This window comes from Myxine glutinosa, chromosome 10, assembly GCF_964187855.1.
Source record: "Myxine glutinosa chromosome 10, kmMyxGlut1.1, whole genome shotgun sequence".
Lineage (NCBI taxonomy): Eukaryota > Metazoa > Chordata > Myxini > Myxiniformes > Myxinidae > Myxine > Myxine glutinosa.
Window position 1 is genome coordinate 131,417,760 of NC_136270.1, and position 25,573 is coordinate 131,443,332.

The 25,573-nt window shown below is 41.2% G+C and overlaps 1 protein-coding gene across 4 annotated transcripts in view; it reads left to right on the forward strand.

Annotated features, from left to right (window-relative positions):
• LOC137433372 (collagen alpha-4(VI) chain-like) overlaps nucleotides 1-25,573 on the forward strand; it is a 282,309-nt gene that overhangs the window by 193,935 nt on the left and 62,801 nt on the right. For all 4 annotated transcript variants that reach the window (XM_078786122.1, XM_078786124.1, XM_078786123.1 and 1 more), the window contains exons 30-37: nucleotides 390-440; nucleotides 2,185-2,220; nucleotides 6,594-6,656; nucleotides 15,226-15,288; nucleotides 15,466-15,501; nucleotides 15,610-15,646; nucleotides 20,577-20,588; nucleotides 20,722-21,209. In XM_078786122.1, the coding sequence (XP_078642248.1) occupies nucleotides 390-440; nucleotides 2,185-2,220; nucleotides 6,594-6,656; nucleotides 15,226-15,288; nucleotides 15,466-15,501; nucleotides 15,610-15,646; nucleotides 20,577-20,588; nucleotides 20,722-21,209 (786 nt within the window). The remainder of the gene's footprint in view (nucleotides 1-389; nucleotides 441-2,184; nucleotides 2,221-6,593; nucleotides 6,657-15,225; nucleotides 15,289-15,465; nucleotides 15,502-15,609; nucleotides 15,647-20,576; nucleotides 20,589-20,721; nucleotides 21,210-25,573) is intronic.

Consider the following 25,573-nt stretch of genomic DNA (forward strand, 5'->3'; position numbering starts at 1 on the left):
AGTGCCAACTTGATAATTCTGTTGAAACTCGATGGATTTTCAGAAGTTTGGAATCCAAATATTGTGTTATCCACATTTGAGCCGACAATCTCTGGGGGTCCAGTCTCCACCACACAACCCTATCTTTAATACGAAGGAGAATGATTAATAATTCACGACAAATTACAATCAATTATTAAAATGCATCTTTTAGGAATGCTCGAGTCCTTTATACAGATCTGCCAAGGCTGCATTGATATGCAGGTGCGTAAATACAGGTGTTGTTATCAGGACAACTCTGACACCTGCTGCATGGCGCAAACATCACTCATGATAGAAAGTGAGATTGACAACGTGATTTGCTGTGTTGACAACACGTGATTTGCTGTGTTTCTCCTATCTATTACCAGGGCGTGGACGGACAAGACACAATCGGTATACATGGATCGAAAGGAGACAAGGTTAAACCCTCGGAATCTTTGCGCACTGAGCTTTTTATAACTTTCGAAAACATTCCGCAAACCTCAGAAAGGTTTGCCTCGAGTGCCCGACTCGTGTTGAAATCTGGCTTTAAAATGTTTATTTTCAAATTGCAAAGTCAATATCACCTGAAGAAGGTAGGAATCGGTAAATGCATGAAATCGATAAATGCATGGAATCGGTAAATGCATGGAATCGGTAAATTCATGGGATTGGTAAATGCATGGATTCGGTAAATGCATGGAATCGATAAATTCATGGAATCGGTAAATGCATGGAATCGATAAATTCATGGAATCGGTAAATGCATGGAATCTGTAAATTCATGGAATTTGTAAATGCATGGATTCGGTAAATGCATGGAATCGGTAAATGCATGGAATCGGTAAATGCATGGAATCGGTAAATGCATGGAATCGATAAATGCATGGAATCAGTGAATGCATGGAATCGGTGAATGCATGGAATCGGTAAATGCATGGAATCGGTAAATGCATGGATTCGGTAAATGCATGGAATCGGTAAATGCATGGAATCGGTAAATTCATGGAATCGGTAAATGCATGCAATCGGTAAATGCATGGAATCGGTAAATTCATGGAATCGGTAAATGCATGGAATCGGTAAATGCATGGAATCCGTAAATGCATGGAATCGGTAAATGCATGGAATCGGCAAATGCATGGAATCGGTAAATTCATGGAATCGGTAAATTCATGGAATCGGGAAATGTATGGATTCGGTAAATTCATGGAATCGGTAAATGCATGGAATCGGTAAATGCATGGAATCCGTAAATGCATGGAATCGGTAAATGCATGGAATCGGCAAATGCATGGAATCGGTAAATTCATGGAATCGGTAAATTCATGGAATCGGGAAATGTATGGATTCGGTAAATTCATGGAATCGGTAAATGCATGGAATCGGTAAATGCATGGATTCGGTAAATGCATGGAATCGGTAAATGCATGGAATCGGGAAATGTATGGATTCGGTAAATGCATGGAATCGGTAAATGCATGGAATCGGTAAATGCATGGAATCTGTAAATTCATGGAATCGGTAAATGCATGGATTCCGTAAATGCATGGAATCGGTAAATGCATGGAATCGGCAAATGCATGGAATCGGCAAATGCATGCAATCGGTAAATTCATGGAATCGGGAAATGTATGGATTCGGTAAATTCATCGAATCGGTAAATGCATGGAATCGGTAAATGCATGGATTCCGTAAATGCATGGAATCGGTAAATGCATGGAATCGGCAAATGCATGGAATCGGCAAATGCATGCAATCGGTAAATTCATGGAATCGGGAAATGTATGGATTCGGTAAATGCATGGAATCGGTAAATTCATGGAATCGATAAATTCATGGAATCGGTAAATGCAGGGAATCGGTAAATGCATGGAATCGGTAAATGCATGGAATCAATAAATTCATGGAATCGGTAAATACATGGAATCTGTAAATTCATGGAATCGGTAAATGCATGGAATCGGTAAATGCATGGAATCGGTAAATGCATGGAATCTGTAAATTCATGGAATCGATAAATGCATGGAATCGGTAAATGCATGGAATCTGTAAATTCATGGAATCGGTAAATGCAGGGAATCGGTAAATGCATGGAATCGAAAATTAATTAATTAAAATGACGTTATTAACGGTTTGCATAACATGTATGTCAAAGACTATAAATGTCCCCTTTCATTTCAGGGAGAGCCAGGATTTCCAGGTTATGCTGGATCCATTGTAAGTATTATTTTTACTTATTCAAAGAAACTTGATACGTCTCGTCTCGGTTATGTTACTCTTATCTCCTGAAAACTCTCCAAGGAAAATTGTACTGAGGACTTCGGTGGTTTTTCAAACATTCCATAAACCCTTCATTTTTGGCCTGAAGAATACTGCAGAGTGTAGACAAAGAAAATATGGATTGGGGGAAGGGGGTGTATTGAAGGCTGTGGGGGGATGCGAGGTGAATTTGGGCCATTTTAGATGGAGCAGTAAGGAGAACAGAAAATGTCCGACAGGATGCCCCGGAGGTAACACACCCACCATCGAATTGTCTCCTTGGGTTAAATTCCCAAACCAATAATGAACTTTCACCCTGGTGTCGCTCAGGTGGAGTGCACATTCTGCCGGGTGGGACTTTAAACCTGGCACCTGTCCGTCGCAGCAATCAAGTTGCTTGGTGGACATTAAAGATCCCAGGGTGTCTTTTGAGAAACGTTGGCAACTGTGGCTCTGACGAGCCCTGGTTAAATTCAAATTGGGGGGCCCTGGTTAAATTTCAAATTATTGCATGAACTAGCTCGATAAAGTTCCAGCCCATGAATTGCATGTTGAGTTGCTAAATAGGGAAACTAACGATTTTTGAGGTCAAACGGTCAAAGGTCAACTCAAGGTCAAACTTCCAAAATCATCAATTTTTATCCGATTGACTTGAAGATCAAATAGCAATTGCACAATGCCCCCATTGGATTCGGAAACATACTATTTTTGAGGTGAAAAGGTCAAAGGTCAACTCAGTCAAACTTCGTAAATCAATTTCAATCTGAAAAATCATCAATTTTCTTCCGATTGACTTTAAAATTTAACAGCATTTGCAGAGTGTGTCACTGAATTGGGAAACCAACTATTTCCAGGTCAAAGGTCAAAGGTCAACTCAAAGTCAAAATTTTAATATCAATTTTAATCCAAAAAATCATCAATTTTAATCCGATTTACCCAAGCTTTGATTAAAATCGTCAATTATAATCTTAATGAAATGAACAATTTTATGTATCCATGGTAAGTTTTTTATTTGGGGGAGGGGTGGATTTTGCAAGTATCGTGCTCTGCATGATGTCTTCTTGTTTGTCTGTCCGTCTGTGAAGAGGATATCTCAAAAGGTTGTGCACGGATTCGGACAAAATTTGGTGGGGACGTTGGGTGTGTGCATTATTTTGGGGAGGGGTGCATGGAATCGGTAAATTCATGGAATCCGTAAATGCATGGAATCGCTAAATGCCGATCTCAGTCAACCATACCGATGAAATGATTACATTTTGGTGAAGATCCGGATCCGAGAATTTTAAAATGATTATTCACCATTGAGAGATAGGACAAAAAAACGATGTATATATATATATATACACATCAAATGTATATATATGTCAAAAGGTTTTGGACGGATACGGGCAAAACTTGGTGGACAGGTTGGGTGTGTGTGATGAGGCCGAATTGATTGAACTTTGGTGAAGATTCGAATCCAGATCATCCAGATACGTGAATTTTAAAGTGATTCTTCACCATTGAATGATCAGGCCAAAAACTATCTGTATCACGATATGTCAAAAATTTGTGGACGAGTTATGACAAAACTTGGTGGATGAGTTGGTTAGGCGACAAAAAAGCCGATTGGATTTTGATTCAGGTTCGAATCCAGATCCGGCCTATCAGTGGGATACATATCCTCAGTCAACCCATGTACAGGTTGCTGTATTCTCAATGGACCCATGGACAGGTTGCTGTATTCTCAATGGACCCATGGACAGGTTGCCATATCCTCAGTCAACCCATGGACAGGTTGCCATATCCTCAGTCAACCCATGGACAGGTTGCCATATCCTCAGTCAACCAATGGACAGGTTGCTGTATCCTCAGTCAACCCATGGAGAGGTTGCTGTATCCTCAGTCAATCCATGGACAGGTTGCCATATCCTCAGTCAACCCATGGACAGGTTGCCATATCCTCAGTTAACCCATGGAATGGTTGCCATATCCTCAGTCAACCCATGGACAGGTTGCTGTATTCTCAGTCAACCAATGGACAGGTTGCCATATCCTCAGTCAACCCATGGACAGGTTGCCATATCCTCAGTTAACCCATGGAATGGTTGCCATATCCTCAGTCAACCCATGGACAGGTTGCTGTATCCTCAGTCAACCCATGGACAGGTTGCCATATCCTCAGTTAACCCATGGAATGGTTGCCATATCCTCAGTCAACCCATGGACAGGTTGCTGTATTCTCAGTCAACCCATGGACAGGTTGCTGTATCCTCAGTCAACCCATGGACTGGTTGCCATATCCTCAGTCAACCCATGGACAGGTTGCCATATCCTCAGTTAACCCATGGAATGGTTGCCATATCCTCAGTCAACCCATGGACAGGTTGCTGTATTCTCAGTCAACTCATGGACAGGTTGCTGTATCCTCAGTCAACCCATGGACTGGTTGCCATATCCTCAGTCAACCCATGGACAGGTTGCCATATCCTCAGTCAACCCATGGACAGGTTGCCATATCCTCAGTCAACCCATGGACAGGTTGCCATATCCTCAGTCAACCCATGGACAGGTTGCCATATCCTCAGTCAACCCATGGACAGGTTGCCATATCCTCAGTCAACCCATGGACAGGTTGCCGTATCCTCAGTCAACCCATGGACAGGTTGCCGTATTCTCAGTCAACCCATGGACAGGTTGCCATATCCTCAGTCAACCCATTGACTGGTTGCCATATCCTCAGTCAACCCATGGACAGGTTGCCATATCCTCAGTCAACCCATGGACAGGTTGCCATATCCTCAGTCAACGCATGGGCAGGTTGCCATATCCTCAGTCAACCCATGGACAGGTTGCTGTATCCTCAGTCAACCCATGGACAGGTTGCTGTATCCTCAGTCAGCCCATGGACAGGTTGCCATATCCTCAGTCAACCCATGGCCAGGTTGCTGTATCCTCAGTCAACCCATGGACAGGTTGCCATATCCTCAGTCAACCCATGGACAGGTTGCCATATCCTCAGTCAACCCATTGACTGGTTGCCATATCCTCAGTCAACCCATGGACAGGTTGCTGCATTGTGCGTCTTCATAGAAGGGGATGTTAAACTAACTATCCATCTCTTGTGGATGTGAAAAGGATCATCCGCCCATTTGTTAAATGTAGACCAGTGTTTGTGCATCACCAATGGAAGTTGAACGTGTTTGTGTTTGCACCTGTAACATTATGGAAATTCCATTGTCTCGATTCCCTTGCAATTGTTAATAAATCATATCAAGTTGCTCAACAGACTGCAAATTAATCTTTCGCTTGGTTTAATTCATAAATAAATTGTTGTTAGTTTTGTTTAACCGTGTTTAAAGTACGCACAGGAACTTGTACAAATAATTATATCCATGACTAAACAGCATGCGGTGGAGCACACACCTCCGCCAGGTTGAACAGTTTACCTTTTTGTATCCACTGATAGGCCGGATCCGGATTCGGATCTTCACCAAAATCGAATCACTTGTTCTTGTCACTTAGCCAACTGATCCACCAAGTTTTGTCCGAATCCATCCATAAATTTTTGAAATATAAATGTCGCAGACAAACAATATCACTTTTGTCTCCATTTCACAAGGGTGAAGAAATGTTGAGTAAATTTTAAAAATTCTCAGATCTTGATCCGAATTGGGATCTTCACCAAAATCGAATCACTTGTTCTCGTCACTTAACCAACTGATCCACCAAGTTTTGTCCGAATCCATCCATAAATTTTTGAAATATAAATGTCGCAGACAAACAATATCACTTTTGTCTCCATTTCACAATGGTGAAGAAATGTTGAGTAAATTTTAAAAATTCTCAGATCTTGATCCGAATTGGGATCTTCACCAAAATCGAATCACTTGTTCTTGTCACTTAACCAACTGATCCACCAAGTTTTGTCCGAATCCATCCATAAATTTTTGAAATATAAATGTCGCAGACAAACAATATCACTTTTGTCTCCATTTCACAATGGTGAAGAAATGTTGAGTAAATTTTTTAAATTCTCAGATCTTGATCCGAATTGGGATCTGAACCAAAATCGAATCGATTCTTCCTTGTCACACTCCCAACCTGTCCACCAAGTTTTGTCCGAATCCATCCCTAACTTTCTGAGGTATCCTGCTCGCAGAGATGTACCACCTTCGGTAACGGAGGTAATTCTTGAATCTGCTACTTTGTCATTTCAATGAAAAATCAAATGAAATTTAAATGATGGAATTCTATTTTGTATGAAATAATGATCTTTCCATCAAATGCAGCAAGTGAACTTACAGGATTAGTTCACCAAGGTGCTCCATGAATCGAGTCTTTGTTTACAGGGAGACGATGGAAATCCAGGACCACCAGGAGACTTCGGCGGTACAGGTGTCCATGGGAGGCCGGTAAGTTTGGCTCTTGGTCACATTGAGGTCACAGCATTCCTCCCCAGCATTGCGACATGAAAATATTCTGTCTCTTTGCTCCGCTTCCATGTCTGACTCCCCGAGGTACATCCTTGACTCGCACCTGTCAATTGGTGGTTATAATTTATTCAGCAATTTTAACTTTTCACCTGGACAATCACACTTGTTTGATGTTTGTTTACCCATTGTATGTTAGGCCATGCACTTACTCACAGGTTTACAAACATTCAGGTAGATTAAGGAAAGGTTGGACGAGGTTCAGAGTTCGGGAAACATCCCAAACTTTTACCGAAGTGTTTTAAGCAAATTCAAACTCGGACAATTGTGAGGCCAATGATTTCCAAGGTTTACAGTTTGTCTGTGTTCACTTTGTGAAAAAGTGCAACATTCACGATATTTTGGAAGCTATAAATGTTCACCTGATGTGATAATTTTATCATTAACTAGCAGAAGTACCCGGCATTGCCGGGCGGGGGAGGGGAGGGATAAGGGGAAGGGGAGGGGAGGTGGGGGAAGGGGAGCGGGGGTAATGGAAGGGGGGGGGGAGGAGGAGGGGAGGGGGGAGGCAGGAGAGGAAGGGGGTTCATTTATATGCTGGTTGGGGAAGGGGAGGGGAGGGGGGAGGCAGGAGAGGAAGGGGGTTCATTTATATGCTGGTTGGGGAAGGGGAGGGGAGGGGGGAGGCAGGAGAGGAAGGGGGTTCATTTATATGCTGGTTGGGGAAGGGGAGGGGAGGGGGGAGGCAGGAGAGGAAGGGGGTTCATATATATGCTGGTTGGGGAAGGGGAGGGGAGGGGGGAGGCAGGAGAGGAAGGGGGTTCATTTATATGCTGGTTGGGGAACGGGAGGGGAGGGGGGAGGCAGGAGAGGAAGGGGGTTCATATATATGCTGGTTGGGGAAGGGGAAGGGGGAGGCAGGAGAGGAAGGGGGTTCATTTATATGCTGGTTGGGGAAGAGGAGGGGAGGAGGGTGAGGCAGGAGAGGAAGGGGGTTCATATATATGCTGGTTGGGGAAGGGGAAGGGGGAGGCAGGAGAGGTAGGGGGTTCATTTATATGCTGGTTGGGGAAGGGGAGGGGAGGAGGGTGAGGCAGGAGAGGAAGGGGGTTCATATATATGCTGGTTGAGGAAGGGGAGGGGAGGAGGGTGAGGCAGGAGAGGAAGGGGGTTCATATATATGCTGGTGGGGGAAGGGGAGGGGAGGGGGGAGGCAGGAGAGGTAGGGGGTTCATTTATATGCTGGTGGGGGAAGGGGAGGGGAGGGGAGGGGGTGAGGCAGTAGATGAAGGGGGTTCATTTATATGCTGGTGGGGTGAGGGGAGGGGAGGGGGGGTGAGGCAGGAGAGGAAGGGGGTTCATAAAAATGTTGGTGGGGGAAGGGGAGGGGAGGGGGGGTGAGGCAGGAGAGGAAGGGGGTTCATATATATGCTGGTTGGGGAAGGGGAGGGGAGGGGAGGAGGCAGGAGAGGAAGGGGGTTCATTTATATGCTGGTGGGGGAAGGGGAGGGGAGGGGGGAGGCAGGAGAGGAAGGGGGTTCATTTATATGCTGGTGGGGGAAGGGGAGGGGAGGGGGGTGAGGCAGGAGAGGAAGGGGGTTTATTTATATGCTGGTGGGGAAAGGGGAGGGGAGGGGTGAGGCAGGAGAGGAAGGGGGTTCATAAAAATGTTGGTGGGGGAAGGGGAGGGGAGGGGGGTGAGGCAGGAGAGGAAGGGGGTTCATTTATATGCTGGTGGGGGAAGGAGGGGAGGGGGGTGAGGCAGGAGAGGAAGGGGGTTTATTTATATGCTGGTGGGGGAAGGGGAGGGGAGGGGGGTGAGGCAGGAGAGGAAGGGGGTTTATTTATATGCTGGTGGGGGAAGGGGAGGGGAGGGGGGCAGGCAGGAGAGGAAGGGGGTTCATTTATATGCTGGTGGGGGAAGGGGAGGGGAGGGGGTGAGGCAGGAGAGGAAGGGGGTTTATTTATATGCTGGTGGGGGAAGGGGAGGGGAGGGGGGTGAGGCAGGAGAGGAAGGGGGTTCATAAAAATGTTGGTGGGGGAAGGGGAGGGGAGGGGAGGGGAGGGGAGATGAGGCAGGAGAGGAAGGGGGTTCATAAAAATGTTGGTGGGGGAAGGGGAGGGGAGGGGGGTGAGGCAGGAGAGGAAGGGGGTTCATTTATATGCTGGTGGGGGAAGGGGAGGGGAGGGGGTGAGGCAGGAGAGGAAGGGGGTTTATTTATATGCTGGTGGGGGAAGGGGAGGGGAGAGGGTGAGGCAGGAGAGGAAGGGGGTTTATTTATATGCTGGTGGGGGAAGGGGAGGGGAGGGGGGAGGCAGGAGAGGAAGGGGGTTTATTTATATGCTGGTGGGGGAAGGGGAGGGGAGGGGGTGAGGCAGGAGAGGAAGGGGGTTTATTTATATGCTGGTGGGGGAAGGGGAGGGGAAGGGGTGAGGCAGGAGAGGAAGGGGGTTTATTTATATGCTGGTGGGGGAAGGGGAGGGGAAGGGGGTGAGGTAGGAGAGGAAGGGGGTTTATTTATATGCTGGTGGGGGAAGGGGAGGGGAAGGGGTGAGGCAGGAGAGGAAGGGGGTTTATTTATATGCTGGTGGGGGAAGGGGAGGGGAAGGGGTGAGGCAGGAGAGGAAGGGGGTTTATTTATATGCTGGTGGGTGAATGTGGCGTTCATTCCGTTTCTGTGTTAAGTGTGATGCCGAACAGGAAGAAGGAGGAAGCCGTACAACCAACTTCGTACACTTCCGGAATTATTTGATTTATTTGTATTCAAATGTCTGGTGATTGTTTTGTATTTATTTATGCGAATGTGTACTTGTGTATAACTGTTATTAATTTTAAAAGCTTCGGCACTATCGAGCGATTTTTTTTTTAAACTCCAAAAAACGATCTTTTTTTTTCAAAAAAAAAAAAAATTCCCTCCCTTAAACACTCCCAGGCACTCACTGATGAACCTCTAAAAGTTTGACGAAGATCCGTTCAGCCATCTTTGAGAAAAATGGCGACACACAGACAGACACACAGACAGACAGACAGACACACAGACCAACATCTCTCTTATGTAGTAGATGGTGAATATTGAATATGTTTAGCTGATTGGATGCCCTAGACATATGCACACACGCTATAACCTGTCTAGTCTGGCTTCGAACCCCAAATTTGAATTTGCTACTTTGTCATTTCAATTTATTTTATAATACTATAGTTTCCAAAATGCGAACATACCGGCAATGCTATTCCCGGGAAACCATCGAGTCACGTGACTAGATGTCCTCGTTGTAATTCCATCAAACGATACCTTTTGGCTCGTATGAACAGATGGATGTGCAACCTTTCGATTGGTCGTGAATTACCTTTGTGTACCATGAACACTTGGTGGAAACGATGTGAAACAGGATAAAGTGAAGATATTTCAGATTTAACAAGTTTCTGATTCTATCCTTTTGGCGCATTTTGAAACATCATTCATCAATAGAATGTTCCTTCACAAAGAGCAAGCACGTTTACAAGAGAACTCCACCAAAGGTGATAACGCCACAATGACCGAGAAAGCTGCAGTCAGGTTCACTATGTCAATAAATTATATTTCGTTCAAAATCATGGTACATTAGCAAACCTATACATTTTTGGAAAGGTTATAGCATAAGGAAACTAAAAATCAATGTTTACATTTGGAGAGATACCTGTATGGCGGCCATTTTGGATTTTCAAAATGGCCACTGTAAAATACATATTTTGTTCTATTTCTGCCTCTAATTACCCTAAAAACTTTAAAATATATACTAAACCTATATTTTCAGGGACAAGGAATCCAATGAAAGTATCAAATTAGTGCTATGGGGAATGGTAAGACACGAATCAAAGGTTTTGAATTGCAAAATACTGTCTTTATATTCGCGATGTTGCATAATCAAATACATGTTATCATTTTGTACAGGCAGTTAATAACATCAAAATGTATCACAATAATTCATATCACCAAACATACACGGGCAGTCAGCAAAATCATATATACACATGCAGTCAGTATAACTTCACATCTACACAGGCAGTCAATGACAAAATATACACAGGCAGTCAATGGCATCAACCATACACGATTACAGAATATGCCATTTAGAGTTCCTCATCACCGTCCTGTGTGTCGTATCCGACAATATAGTCCGCATCGTTTTCACAGTCCGTTCCACACAAGCAAAGGTCGGTCAAATTGATTGGCAAATCGAATTGGTCGAATGGTCGATCGAATCGAATTCGATGAATCGAATCGAATCGAATCGATCGAATTGGTCGAATGGTCGAATGGTCGAATTTGTCGAATGGAATTGGTCGATTGGTCGAATTGGTCGATTGGTCGAATCGAATTGGTCGGAATTGGCAAATGTAAACATTGATTTTCTGATTTTCCATGTAATAACGTTTCCAAAAATGTATAGGTTTGCTAATCTACCATGATTTTGAACGAAAAAACATAGTGAACCTGACTACTACGTCTTTATCCTTTCAAGTGTCAGTATTGGAATGCTACATCCCATTTATTCCAAAAAACGTATTATAAATAGATGTATAGAGTTGCGTAAAATTCCAAAATCATCATATTTATGAACGTCAAAGGTACCGGGGCATATTTCTTAACAGAAAATTAAAAATATTGGGAGTGATTGAGGCAACGATCTGTTGCCTTATACACCACCCAGGTTCAATTTTGTGTCTGATTGAAAATATATATATAATTTTCCCAAACGTTTGGATTTAATTGAAGCAACTTTCACCTAATTTTTCATTTTCTCTCCAAGGGCTGTTTTGCTTCCATGCTTCATGGTGAGACAGACAGACAGACAGACAGGCAGAGGCATCAGCCTATTATATATAAAAAATACATATCGCAAATATATAATACATATTCACATATATATATATATATATACAACTCGTATTTGGGATCTATACTTTATACATAGATATTTGGAATATATACTTTATACTATATATAGATATATATTGTCCAGAGTAGTTTGGCTTTGTCAACTAGACAGTTATTCCTCCATCATGCTGACTTTTTTTTAACTCGTGGGACAGTGAAGCGACAGAGAGGAAAGGTGACGCACCGATCGGGGGGCAGCAGGGGAAGAAGCCGGAATTAATGAAGAGGAATGGTGGAAGGGAAGGAAACACAATAACAAACAAGACCACGTGGTCTGGAGAAGGACATACAAACCCAGTGCAAAACACACACAATGAGACACACAAGTGCATTAAATCAACAAATTAACAGCAACAATCTGCAACAACTGTTAAACAGGAAACTTCTAGAACATGTGTGTGCCAAGCCTTGTATTTCTCCCACTTGTACAACCATTATCTTGTTCACGAAAGCCATTTTGTCCACCTTTTCCATCAATATGGATTGTCAAGTCCAGAAATAATTTGGGGAACCATTAATAATGTTTGAAATGTCCTCGTCGTCCTTGACCCGTGTACACAACCTCCAAGGAAGTTTTTCATGAGCTGCAGAGCAATGCACGAGAAAATGGAGGGAAAACAAAATTCGTACATCGAGGGAACGAAGGGGGGAAATGCCAGGACGGGTGTGTTTGCTGTCATCAATGGACGTCAGTATGTCTACGTGCTGAGAGTTGGAGGAATCACGGGGAGATGCATGTCCTGCTGGAATCCGAGTTGGACAATGCATGGGCACATGGAGACGGGATCCCAGGTGATCCCACGTCACTGATTGTGTGCTTACTTATCCTCGGCATGGCAGGTGTGCTGGGTGTTTGATTTGGCTGTTCTTCATCTCGCTATTCCGATTGACTCCATGGAGCAGATCGAGGCTCATGAACGCACTCCAAACACATCATCCTGAATACCAAACAAAGCTCGGCTCGGAATTCAGAAATGCAAAACATAACAAGCTATATAAGCACATGATGAGTGTGTGATTCCACCTTACTTGGTTTCTCCCCAAATTACACCTTAACCTAGTTCCACCAAATGTCAATATAAAACGTAATAAAATATTAATAGTTTGCCAATTTTTACCATGTAGCGCGTAGGGCAATACCATTTGGAACAGCGTTTGTCTGTCCGTCCGGTGTATGTATGTGTGTATGTCCCTCACAAATTTGCATCAATCAGAGCTGACGATCTGGTCACATGGCAGGGGGACAGCATTTAGTAACTATTACAGCTTAATATTTTACTAAAAGGAAATATAATAACCTTCTGTGGGAACGTTTTGGTCCCAGCGGATGTCGTAAGGTAGGGACGAGGTTTCAAAAATTCCTCAATGCAATTATGATTTTGGAATGCGATAGGCACGGACCTTGCTCCCGAATCCGGAAGTGAATGGATGACAAAGCTTTGTTGGTTTGATAATATCTCAATACAATCGTGATTTCACATTATATTTTGATATATAACACCATATTATTAATTTGTGATTGGAATGATGAATGATGCTGTTTGGAATGAAAATATAGAGATGTTGAGTTTAAAGCAGAATGAGGAAATGACGTAAGGGTTTCCATCCGTGACATTCGCGGAATCCGCATTTGCAGTTTCGCCATTGACTGGATGTAGCAACGTTCAGACTGTCTACGTTTTTTGTATAAGGCCTTCACGAACCTGATGTCAATGCCTGATGTTTGACTGAAGGTGGCACAGGAATGTGGAATTTATTGAAAAATTTAATACTTACATTATTTTCCAACTGCTAACTGGTATTCCCACCCAGGTCATACTATCCTCTTCAACCAAAGTATCAAACAAGCCCGGGTACGCCATTGTTAGACTTTTGGTCTTGTGTTTTCAGTGTTCTCCTCCGATCGTGTTCAACGACCTTAAGATGACTCACTTTCTGACGGTCCGACACACCTCGCAGATAAAGAGCTTTGGATGATGTTTCGTAAGACTAATAAAAACCCTCAATTACTCGATATGTTATAGGGTTTCGACCTATAAAAGGTGACCATCCACATGCGGCATTGCATAATGGAAATCTGAAATGAAAAGACATTCCGTAAGATTATTTAATTTTTTGGCAGAAGACATTTTTTGTAGCAGACAAGGACATTTTTTGAGTCCCTTTGTTGTTCCTTAGGCCGCAAGGCTGTTTAACTCAGCAGCATAAAAGCAACTTTGGCATGCATCCCACATCCTGTTTGGTCCCGACGCATAATTACGGAATGTTTTGTGGATGCTTTGATTCCTCCCAGATAAAACCTTCAAACCACAATTTATCAAAAACACCATTTGCTAAAATTTCCAGTGCGTCATCTGTGTTTGTGCTTTGAAAAACAAAATAACGAATTAAAACCTCAGGGAGGAAGTCTGAGCGAGACTTCCCTTTTTAACTTGGTCCTTAAATGAGAAAAGTATTTGCACAATTACTTTGGTTTGAGACTTTGCTTTTATCCTCAATTTCAAACAAGAGCATTGCTCCCATTTGGGGCACATATGTGGTGTGATGGAGGAGGTAAGGCAAATGAAAGTAAGACAAACAACAGAAGGTCAGTAGACCAAGAACCAGATGGAAACAGAGTGAAGAAGGATCTAACGGAAGCTGCAATTACTATGGACGAAGCACAACATGTAGCCCAAGGTAGGATAGGTTGAATAGCTATGGTTCAGGCCTTATGCTCCATTGCAGTGGAAAAGGTATACAGTGTGAAAGGTAAAAAGGGAACTCGTAATGAAACGTCATACTATATATTAAAAAAAGACTTTCTGAACTTACTTCTCTATTTGAAAAAAAGGTAGTGCAAGCCTTAAAGCCAAGCACCGGCAGTTAAGGACATATCCAATGTACAGCTCGCATGAGGAAAAGCAGGATATAGGAAAGATCTTAGGGTGGAAATGGCAAAGCGTAAAAATGGAAATAAACAAATAAATCAAACAAACAGCACAGGTTATGGAAAATAACTCCAAGTCTAGGAAGGGCTGGAAATGTTTCTTGGATTCCACAACTCAATGCGATATATTATATGAGAGACCGGTATGGCCTGTCAAGGAGTGAGAGATGATGCTGTAAATCTCAGGAAGATGGATTTCCTGCTTCGTTTCATTAGAACTAAAGGAAGAGAACGGTGGATTCTACGATGCCGATGATGCTGCACACAAAAGGCCATGGGTTTTTGCTTTTGGTGCTGTGGCTTCATAAAAGTGAGCAATCAAGTGCTTGTAACCTCAATGGAAGGTAGCTCAAGGTGTTTTGTTGAACCGAAAGACGTCACCATGCCGACGGATGTCCCATTTCTGATGAAAAGGAACAGGAGTGAACCTACCGGCAGTTAACAATGGCTGCCCACATTTGAAGCACAACTCCAAACCCATCCAAGAAGTCACATCGTTGGTTGTCACCGCTGCAGGTAGTAGGGCCATGGTTCCTGTAGAGACAGGAGAGGCAACTTATAATAAGTGTGTTTATTCCTTTGTGTGTATTTATGATCCAGTGTTGTCTTTGATTGATCTATCCGATTGATCTTGGTTTAATGGGCACACAGATAGTCTGGGTGAAAAATACTTCATGAAAAGGTCTTTGCTCTCCATTCACAGGGAAACGCTGGAATTTCAGGATCGCCTGGCACTTCGGGAGATCCTGGAGCTCCTGGTTTTATGGTAATATTCCCATAACTCCTTCCTGTTGGAGACTCGCCATAGTGATCCTCCATCTTAGTTGAACAATCCTTTGAGCAGATTAATTCCCCAAAAACGATATATTGGGTTTAATTGAATTATTCAAACTCAGCACTTTGATTATCTCTTTTCTCTTTTTCTTTGTACGTCTCGATCCAGGGTCAGAAGGGCCAGCCGGGGTTAACAGAAACGTCGGTAAGTTACCTGTTTAAAAAAAAAAAGAGACGATTTTGACCTTTGCTTCCTGGAATTAATTGCCTTTTGTTTTATATTATGTTGAAGACTATTCCTTTTTCCAAACAGAGATGTAACACCCTGGAATTGCTGCGCAACAACTGCCGTAAGTTATTCGCTATTTTTCACCACAAAAAATTCTTGAATCGTAATTTTTTACTTCGTTGATGACACCATTTGATTGCCCGAACTATTTTTTTTTTCGTTGTTGATTACACCATTTAATTGCCGTAAGTAATTTTTGACTTTGTTGATTACACCATTTGATTGCCATAAGTCATTTTTACTTTGTTGATTACACCATTTAATTGCCGTAAGTAATTTTTGACTTTGTTGATTACACCATTTGATTGCCATAAGTCATTTTTTACTTTGTTGATTACACCATTTAATTGCCGTAAGTAATTTTTTACTTTGTTGATCACAACATTTGATTGCAATAAGTAATTTTTTACTTCGTTGATTACACCATTTGATTGCCCTAAGTATTTTTTTTTCGTCGTTGATTACACCATTTGATTGCCATAAGTAATTTTTTACTTTGTTGATTACACCATTTGATTGCCATAAGTAATTTTTTACTTTGTTGATTACACCATTTCATTGCTATAAGTCATTTTTTACTTTGTTGATTACACCATTTGATTGCCATGTCATTTTTTACTTTGTTGATTACACCATTTCATTGCCATAAGTCATTTTTAACTTTGTTGATTACACCATTTCATTGCCATGTCATTTTTTACTTTGTTGATTACACCATTTCATTGCTATGTCATTTTTTACTTTGTTGATTACACCATTTGATTGCCATAAGTCATTTTTTACTTTGTTGATTACACCATTTAATTGCCATAAGTCGTTTTTAACTTTGTTGATTACACCATTTAATTGCCATAAGTATTTTTTGACTTTGTTGATTACATCATTTGATTGCCCGAAGTAGTTTTTTTTTTCGTCATTGATTACACCATTTGATTGCCATAAGTAATTTTTTTACTTTGTTGATTACACCATTTGATTGCCATAAGTAATTTTTTTACTTTGTTGATTACACCATTTGATTGCCATAAGTAATTTTTTACTTTGTTGATTACACCATTTAATTGCCATAAGTATTTTTTTACTTTGTTGATTACATCATTTGATTGCCCGAAGTAGTTTTTTACTTTGTTGATTACACCATTTTATTGCCATAAGTCATTTTTTACTTTGTTGATTATACCATTTCATTGCCATAAGTCATTTTTTACTTTGTTGATTACACCATTTAATTGCCATAAGTCATTTTTTACTTTGTTGATTACACCATTTGATTGCCATAAGTAATTTTTTACTTTGTTGATTACACCATTTGATTGCCATAACTATTTTTTTCGTCATTGATTACAGCATTTTTATAATTGCCATTACGTAATTTTTTACTTTGTTGATTACACCATTTGATTGCCATAAGCAATTTTTGACTTTGTTGATTACACCATTTGATTGCCATAAGTCATTTTTTACTTTGTTGATTACACCATTTGATTGCCCTAAGTATTTTTTTTTTCGTAGTTGATTACACCATTTGATTGCCATAAGTATTTTTTTACTTTGTTGATTACACCATTTGATTGCCATAAGTAATTTTTTACTTTGTTGATTACACCATTTCATTGCCATAAGTCATTTTTTACTTTGTTGATTACACCATTTGATTGCCATAAGTCATTTTTTACTTTGTTGATTACACCATTTCAGTGCCATAAGTCATTTTTTACTTTTTTTTTTTTTTTTTGTATACTGAATCGAGGCTCGTGAAAGAGCTAACATTTACTTCACAAACAAATCGACCAGACAAACAAAATACACAAAAAGAGGGAGCGGAAGACAAGATGGGGAGAAAAGGGGAAGCACACAAACACAACATCCGAGAGCAGGGAGATGTGTGGAAGGGAGAGGGCCCGGGGGGAGGAGGCATGGGAAGGGGGGGGGGGGGGAGGGAGAAGTATAAAGCACAAGGACACCAAGGACTTCCAGGACAGAAGTTGGTATTTCAAAAAGTGGAATTGGGGTGAAATTAGCGGGGGTAGAAAAGATCAGTACTTTGTTGATTACACCATTTAATTGCCATAAGTATTTTTTTGCTTTGTTGATTACACCATTTGATTGCCATAAGTATTTTTTTTACTTCGTTGATTACATCATTTGATTGCCATAACTATTTTTTTCGTCATTGATTACAGCATTTAATAATTGCCATTATGTAATTTTTTACTTTGTTGATTGCACCATTTGATTGCCATAAGTAATTTTTTTACTTCGTTGATTACACCATTTGATTGCCCTAAGTATTTTTTTTTCGTCGTTGATTACACCATTTAATTGCCATAAGTCAATTTTTTACTTTGTTGATTACACCATTTGATTGCCATAAGTAATTTTTTACTTTGTTGATTACACCATTTGATTGCCATAAGTAATTTTTTACTTTGTTGATTACACCATTTGATTGCCATAAGTAATTTTTTACTTTGTTGATTGCACCATTTGATTGCCATAAGTATTTTTTTTACTTCATTGATTACCCCATTTGATTGCCCTAAGTATTTTTTTAAATCATTGTTTACACCATTTCATTGCCGTAAGTAATTTTTTACTTTGTTGATTACACCATTTGATTGCCATAAGTAATTTTTTACTTTGTTGATTACACCATTTGATTGCCACAAGTAATTTTATACTTCGTTGATTACAGCATTTGATTGCCATAAGTAATTTTTTACTTTGTTCATTACACCATTTCATTGCCATGTCATTTTTTACTTTGTTGATTACACCATTTGATTGCCATAAGTAATTTTTTACTTTGTTGATTACACCATTTCATTGCCATAAGTCATTTTTTACTTTGTTGATTACACCATTTGATTGCCATGTCATTTTTTACTTTGTTGATTACACCATTTCAGTGCCATAAGTCATTTTTGACTTTGTTGATTACACCATTTAATTGCCATAAGTATTTTTTTGCTTTGTTGATTACACCATTTGATTGCCATAAGTATTTTTTTTACTTCGTTGATTACATCATTTGATTGCCATAACTATTTTTTTCGTCATTGATTACAGCATTTAATAATTGCCATTATGTAATTTTTTACTTTGTTGATTGCACCATTTGATTGCCATAAGTAATTTTTTTACTTCGTTGATTACACCATTTGATTGCCCTAAGTATTTTTTTTTCGTCGTTGATTACACCATTTAATTGCCATAAGTCAATTTTTTACTTTGTTGATTACACCATTTGATTGCCATAAGTAATTTTTTACTTTGTTGATTACACCATTTGATTGCCATAAGTCATTTTTTACTTTGTTGATTACACCATTTGATTGCCATAAGTAATTTTTTACTTTGTTGATTGCACCATTTGATTGCCATAAATATTTTTTTTACTTCATTGATTACCCCATTTGATTGCCCTAAGTATTTTTTTATTATTATCGTTGTTTACACCATTTCATTGCCGTAAGTAATTTTTTACTTTGTTGATTATACCATTTGATTGCCATAAGTAATTTTTTACTTTGTTGATTACACCATTTGATTGCCATAAGTATTTTTTTCGTCATTGATTTCAGCATTTAATTGCCATTACGTAAGTTTTTTTTCTTTGTTGATTACACCATTTGATTGCCATAAGTAATTTTTTGCTTCGTTGATTACAGCAATTGATTGCAATAGGTATTTTTTAATACGTTGATTACACCATTTGATTGCCATAAGTAAAAAATTTTCGTCATTGATTACATCATTTGATTGCCATAAGTAATTTTTTGCTTTGTTGATTACACCATTTGATTGCCACAAGTAATTTTTTACTTCGTTGATTACAGCATTGATTGCAATAAGTATTTTTTTGCTTCGTTGATTACACAATTTCATTGCCATAAGTAATTTTTTACTTCGTTGATTACAGCATTTGATTGCAATCAGTAATTTTTTACTTCATTGATTACACCATTTGATTGCCCTAAGTATTTCTTTTTCGTCATTGATTACACCATTTAATTGCCATAAGTAATTTTTTTACTTTGTTGATTACACCATTTGATTGCCATAAGTAATTTTTTACTTTGTTGATTACACCATTTGATTGCCATAAGTATTTTTTTACTTTGTTGATTACACCATTTGATTGCCATAAGTATTCTTTTCGTCATTGATTACAGCATTTAATTGCCATTACGTAATTTTTTATTTTGTTGATTACACCATTTGATTGCCATAAGTAATTTTTTACTCTGTTGATTACACCATTTGATTGCCCTAACTATTTTTTTTTCATCGTTGATTACACCATTTAATTGCCATAAGTAATTTTTTACTTTGTTGATTACACCATTTGATTGCCCTAACTATTTTTTTTTCATCGTTGATTACACCATTTGATTGCCATAAGTAATTTTTTACTTTGTTGATTACACCATTTAATTGCCATAAGTAATTTTCTACTTTGTTAATTACACCATTTGATTGCCATAAGTAATTTTTTGCTTCGTTGATTACAGCAATTGATTGCAATAGGTATTTTTTTAATTCGTTGATTACACCATTTGATTGCCATAAGTAATTTTTTTCGTCATTGATTACATTATTTGATTGCAATAAGTAATTTTTTACTTCGTTGATTACACCATTTGATTGCCACAATTAATTTTTTACGTCGTTGATTACAGCATTTGATTGCAATAAGTAATTTTTTACTTCGTTGATTACAGCATTTGATTGCAATAAGTAATTTTTTACTTCGTTGATTACACCATTTGATTGCCACAATTAATTTTTTACGTCGTTGATTACAGCATTTGATTGCAATAAGTAATTTTTTACTTCGTTGATTACAGCATTTGATTGCAATAAGTATTTTTTTACTTCGTTGATTACAGCGTTTGATTGCAATAAGTAATTTTTTACTTCGTTGATTACACCATTTGATTGTAATAAGAAATGGAATCTAATGTGCATTCTCGGTTTTTCTCTTTCAGCTTGCTGTCAAGGTAAGTAGGCCGCATTGTCCCTTATTGCGACGGAGGTGAATTTCTAATGAAAAAGAGAGTCCACGTGATGATCGTATAGTCTCCCTGCCTGTGTTGAACTCACACCTTATCCATCCATTTCCAATTACCACAGGTAAATTGCAGCAGCCTGTCTACCCTACAGAACTTGTACTAGCTATGGACTCGAACATGGTCCCGGAAGCTGCGCCTTTGTTCTCATTCCTTGTCGAACAAATGCATTTGGCCTACTCCACGTGCCCACGTGGTGCTAGGATTGCCCTGATGAAGTACGGACCGTCGGGTGTCTCTTTGGAGCTGCGCCTTGGCCAGGAAGTGCAACAAACCGCCATCTTGGAGAGATTGATGGAGCTCTCGGGTTCCACGACGGCTGCACGTGGCCGCAAGTCCGAGATGGGCCAAGCTATGATGCACGTGGCCCGGCATTCTTTCAAAAGGGTACGGTCAGGCCCACTTCTGCAACGAGTAGCGGTGTTTGTGACACGGGAAGTGGTGACTGACGAGGAGGCTCTCCGAACAGGTGTGGCGATGCTTGCAGCAGCTGGTGTTACGACCGTAGTGCTGGCATTTAAAAATGCACCTGATATCGAAGAGGCAATGAAGGTGGGTAGTTTCAACATACCCTATGAGTTGGTAGAATAATTTGAATTAATAGGAAATGACCAAATGACCAAACCTTGATATTCAAAGTGAAGTAGGAGCAGATTGCACAGTTTACCTGTGTATAATAACATGGTATACCCGAGTGTATAATAACATGGTACCTGTGTATAATAACATGGTATACCTGAGTATATAGTATCACGGTACACCTGAGTATATTGTATCATGCTACACCTGAGTGTTTTGGATCATGGTAAACCTGAGTGCATAGTGTCATGGTATACCTGAGTATACAGTGTCATGGTATACCTGAGTGCATGGTGTTATTGTATACCTAAGTATATAGTGGCATGGTATACCTGAGTGTATATACTGTCATGGTAAACCTGAGTTATAATGGCATGGTATACCTGAGTATATAGTTGTATGGTATACCTGAGTGTGTATACCTAGTATGCTTATTTGTCAGTGTATAAACCTTTTTTATTCTTATTTTTCCACAGTAAGACAGGAGAATGTACCTGGTGTTGCCATTTCAGAGTTTAATGCCTATTCCAAGTTGTCTGGAGGGAATGAATGGTTAACCACACCTGCATTACTCTTAATTACATTACAAAGGCATTGGATGTAGACGTTACGATTCAGGGCACGGAAATCACTCTGTTCCTTGAAGATCATTAACGATCCAGCTGGGTTTTAACCAAACATCCAAAACATGGTAATTCCTCGGAGTCTAGCTTCATTTCCATCAGCTTCAGATCAAAAAACAACAACAACAACATGCATTTTAAAGGCCATTTTCCCTGCAAGAGCGGGGGTTAGCCTTGCGGTCCCCATGACAATCTTCTCCATTTTGCCCTATTTTCTGCATCTCTCCTTGTTAACCCCCTTGCCCGCATTTCTTCTTCCACCATCTTTAGCCAAGTCTTTCTCGGTCTTCCCCGTCCTCTACTTCCTTCTACATTCATTTCCATCACTCTTCTCAACCAGTCACTTTCATCCTTCCTCAACACATGACCAAACCATCTCAACCTGTTCCTCTTCACAGCATCAATCACAGGCTCTATTCCCATCATCTTTCGCAATTCATCATTTGTCTTCCTCTCTCTCAACGATACTCCGCACATCCGTCGAACCATTCACATTTCCACCCTTTCCAACCTTCGTTGCTGCTCTACGTTCATTACCCATGTCTCGGGCCCATACATCATAACACTTATCACACATGCAGCATACACCTTTCCCTTCAGCTTCAACGACACTCCCCTCATCATCAGCACGCCACTCAGTTCCCGAAACTTCTTCCATGCACATCTCACTCGAGCAACCGTTGCCGAGTCTGATCCACCTTCTCCATTCAGCATGTCTCCGAGGTAGCAAAATGTTTTCACACCTTCCAGCTTCACGCCGTCTCCAAGATCCAACTCAACATCTCCTCCATCTGCAGCTCCCTCTGTGCACACCTTACACTTGAATGTAGCTGCCACACTGGTTAATGACCCTCTCAGGCCACTACATTTTTGATGAACCCACTCAGCGCACATTGTACATTGAATGGAGTTCACTCCGACACCCTTCCTACACACAGCACAGGGCCACTTCCCAGTTCTTTCCACCTCACCACATGCTTTACCACTTGCCATCACCTTCGTCTTTCCGATATTCACCTTCAGACCTTTTGTCTCCATACATTCCTTCCACGTGTTCATCTTTTCCTTCAGTCCATCCATACTTTCCGCAATCAACACCAGATCATCTGCATACAACAACTCCCACGGTAAACCCTCCTTTACGTTCTGAGCCAGCACCTCCATCACAGCTACAAATAGTAGTGGACTTAGTACCGACCCCTGATGCACTCCCACCTTCACCTCAAACTCACCACTGTTCCCGTCCTTCGTCCTTACAGCTGTGCGCGCTCTTTTGTACATTGCCATCACTACTCTGATCAACCATTCCTCCACTCCTAACTTCCTCAATGCCCATGTCAATACTTTGCGTGGTACCCTATCGAATGCTTTCTCCAGATCAACAAACCCAAGAAACAACTTCTCCCTCTTCTCCATGTACTTCTCCTGCAACTGCCTCACAATGAAAGGCGCGTCTGTCGTTCCTCTTCCTGGCATGAATCCAAACTGCATTTCGTCGATCTTCACTTTCTTCCTTATCCTCCTCTCCAACACCCTTTCCAAGACCTTCATTCCATGCTCCAATAACTTTATCGCTCGGTACGAGCCACACTCCAGAGGGTCACCTTTCCCCTTGTATAGAGGGACGAGGGTACTCAGTTCCCAATCCACTGGAATGCGGCCTTCTTTCACCACCAGATTACAGATCTCTGTCATTCTCTTCACACCCCAACTTCCTGCTGCCTTCAACATATCTCCCACAACTCCCGTTGGCCCTCCCGCTTTTCTACCCTTCATCGCTTTTATCGCTTCCTCAACTTCCTTCTCAGTTATCTTCTCTGCCGGTCCTAAAACTGGGTTACTCTCCATGTTGCCATCCCATTCATTCTCTGTATTCAACAGCATTTCCATATATCTTTTCCATCTTCCTTTAATTCCATCTGGGTCGACAACGATTTGTCCCACTTCATCCTTCAAGCAACTCACCCCCATCACATCACACCTCTCTTTCGCTATCTGCTTTGCAATCCTGAATACCGCTCTCTGACCCTCTTCCGAATCCAAGCGTTCTCCGAACATTTTCCTACATGCCTCCTGCGCCTTTGCTACCTCTTTCTTTGCAGCCTTCCTGGCTGCCTTATAACTTTCATGCTCTGCTGTTTCTGCTCCCGTACCCTTCACCTTCTGCCACTCCTTGAACTTCTTCCTCTTCACGTCAAGCCTCTTTCCAACGTCATCATCCCACCACCATGTTTCCGAGTGCCTCGGTGGTCCTTTTGTCCATCCACATACCTCACCAACGGCTCCCAACAGACTCGCTTTCATTGACAATTGACATCCAACCACTTTCAAGCTCAACCACATCATCCTCGACCCTACTCAGCCTCTCTTTTAATGCCTCCCTTACTGTCACCTCTTTCAACCTCCACACCTTCATTCTCGGTTGGTACTTCACCCGCCGAGCTCTCCTCGCACCTTTCACCCTTACGTCGCAGACAACCAAGCTTCAGATCAAAGATCCTTCATACCTCTTGTGGTGTTCAATGTACTGGTGCGCTCCATGTGCCTCACCAGATGTCGTTTCAGAGGGATAGGCATCTTTGACCATTTCGGTGTATTTGGGTCTTCAGGGTCTTTTGGGTCTTTTGGGTCTTTGGGGTCTTTTGGGTCTTCAGCATGTTATGGCTCTTTGGGGTCTTTTGGATCCTCTGGGCCTTTAAGGGTAATTGGCGTTTTGGGGGTGTTTTGGGTCATTGGGGTCTTTGCGGTATTCAGGGTTTTTGGGGTCTTCATGGTGTTTTGGGTCTTCGGGGTATTTTGCTTCTTTGGGGCGTTTTGGGTCATCGGGGTCTTTGCGGGCTTCATGGTCTTTGTGGTCTTCAAGGTGTTTTGGGTCTTCATGGTGTTTTGGGTGTTCGGGGTCTTTTGTGTCTTCGGGGTCTATTGGGTCTTCCGGGTATTTGGGGTATTCTGGGTCTTTTGGGTCTTCGGGGTATTTTGGGTCTTTGGATATTTTGGGTCTTCATGTGTTTTGGGTCTTCGGGGTGTTTTGGGTATTCAGGGTGTTTTGGGTCTTCATGGTGTTTTGGGTCTTCTGGGTATTTTGGGTCTTTTGGGTCTTTGGGGTCTTTTTGTATTTTGGGTATTTTGATATTTGGGTGTTTTGGGTCTTCGGGGTGTTTTGGGTCTTCGGCATGTTTTGGTTTTCGGGGTGTTTTGGGCCTTCAGAGTGTTTTGGGTCTTCGGGGTCTTTTGGGTCTTCGGGGCCATTTGGGTCTTCAGAGTCTTTTGGATCCTCAGGGCCTTTCAGGGTATTTTGGGTTTTTGGGGGTCTTCAGGGTATTTTGGGTCTTCAGCGGCTTTTGGGTCTTCAGGGTCTTTTGGGTTTTTTGATATTTTGGGTCTTCAGGGGTCTTGGTGGTGTTAAGGGTCTTGGGGGACTTAAAGGGTCGTCAAAAGTCTGAGGGGTCTCAGCAGTCGAAACGTAATTAAGGGTTCACAGACTGTGTTTTGGGTGTTAATTTATTTGAAGAAGAAGAAGACGTTTTGGTCGCATATAAACAAACATAACCATATATGTTTGCTCAATTATAACAAGATAACCTCCGATATACATTATCCTCACCAAGAGGTCACTGCTGCATCCGAATAATGTTCGACACTGTGAATACAGAGGCATTGTGGAAGATGCCGAGAGAGTATGGAGTACCAGATTGGTTTGTAACGATGATATCA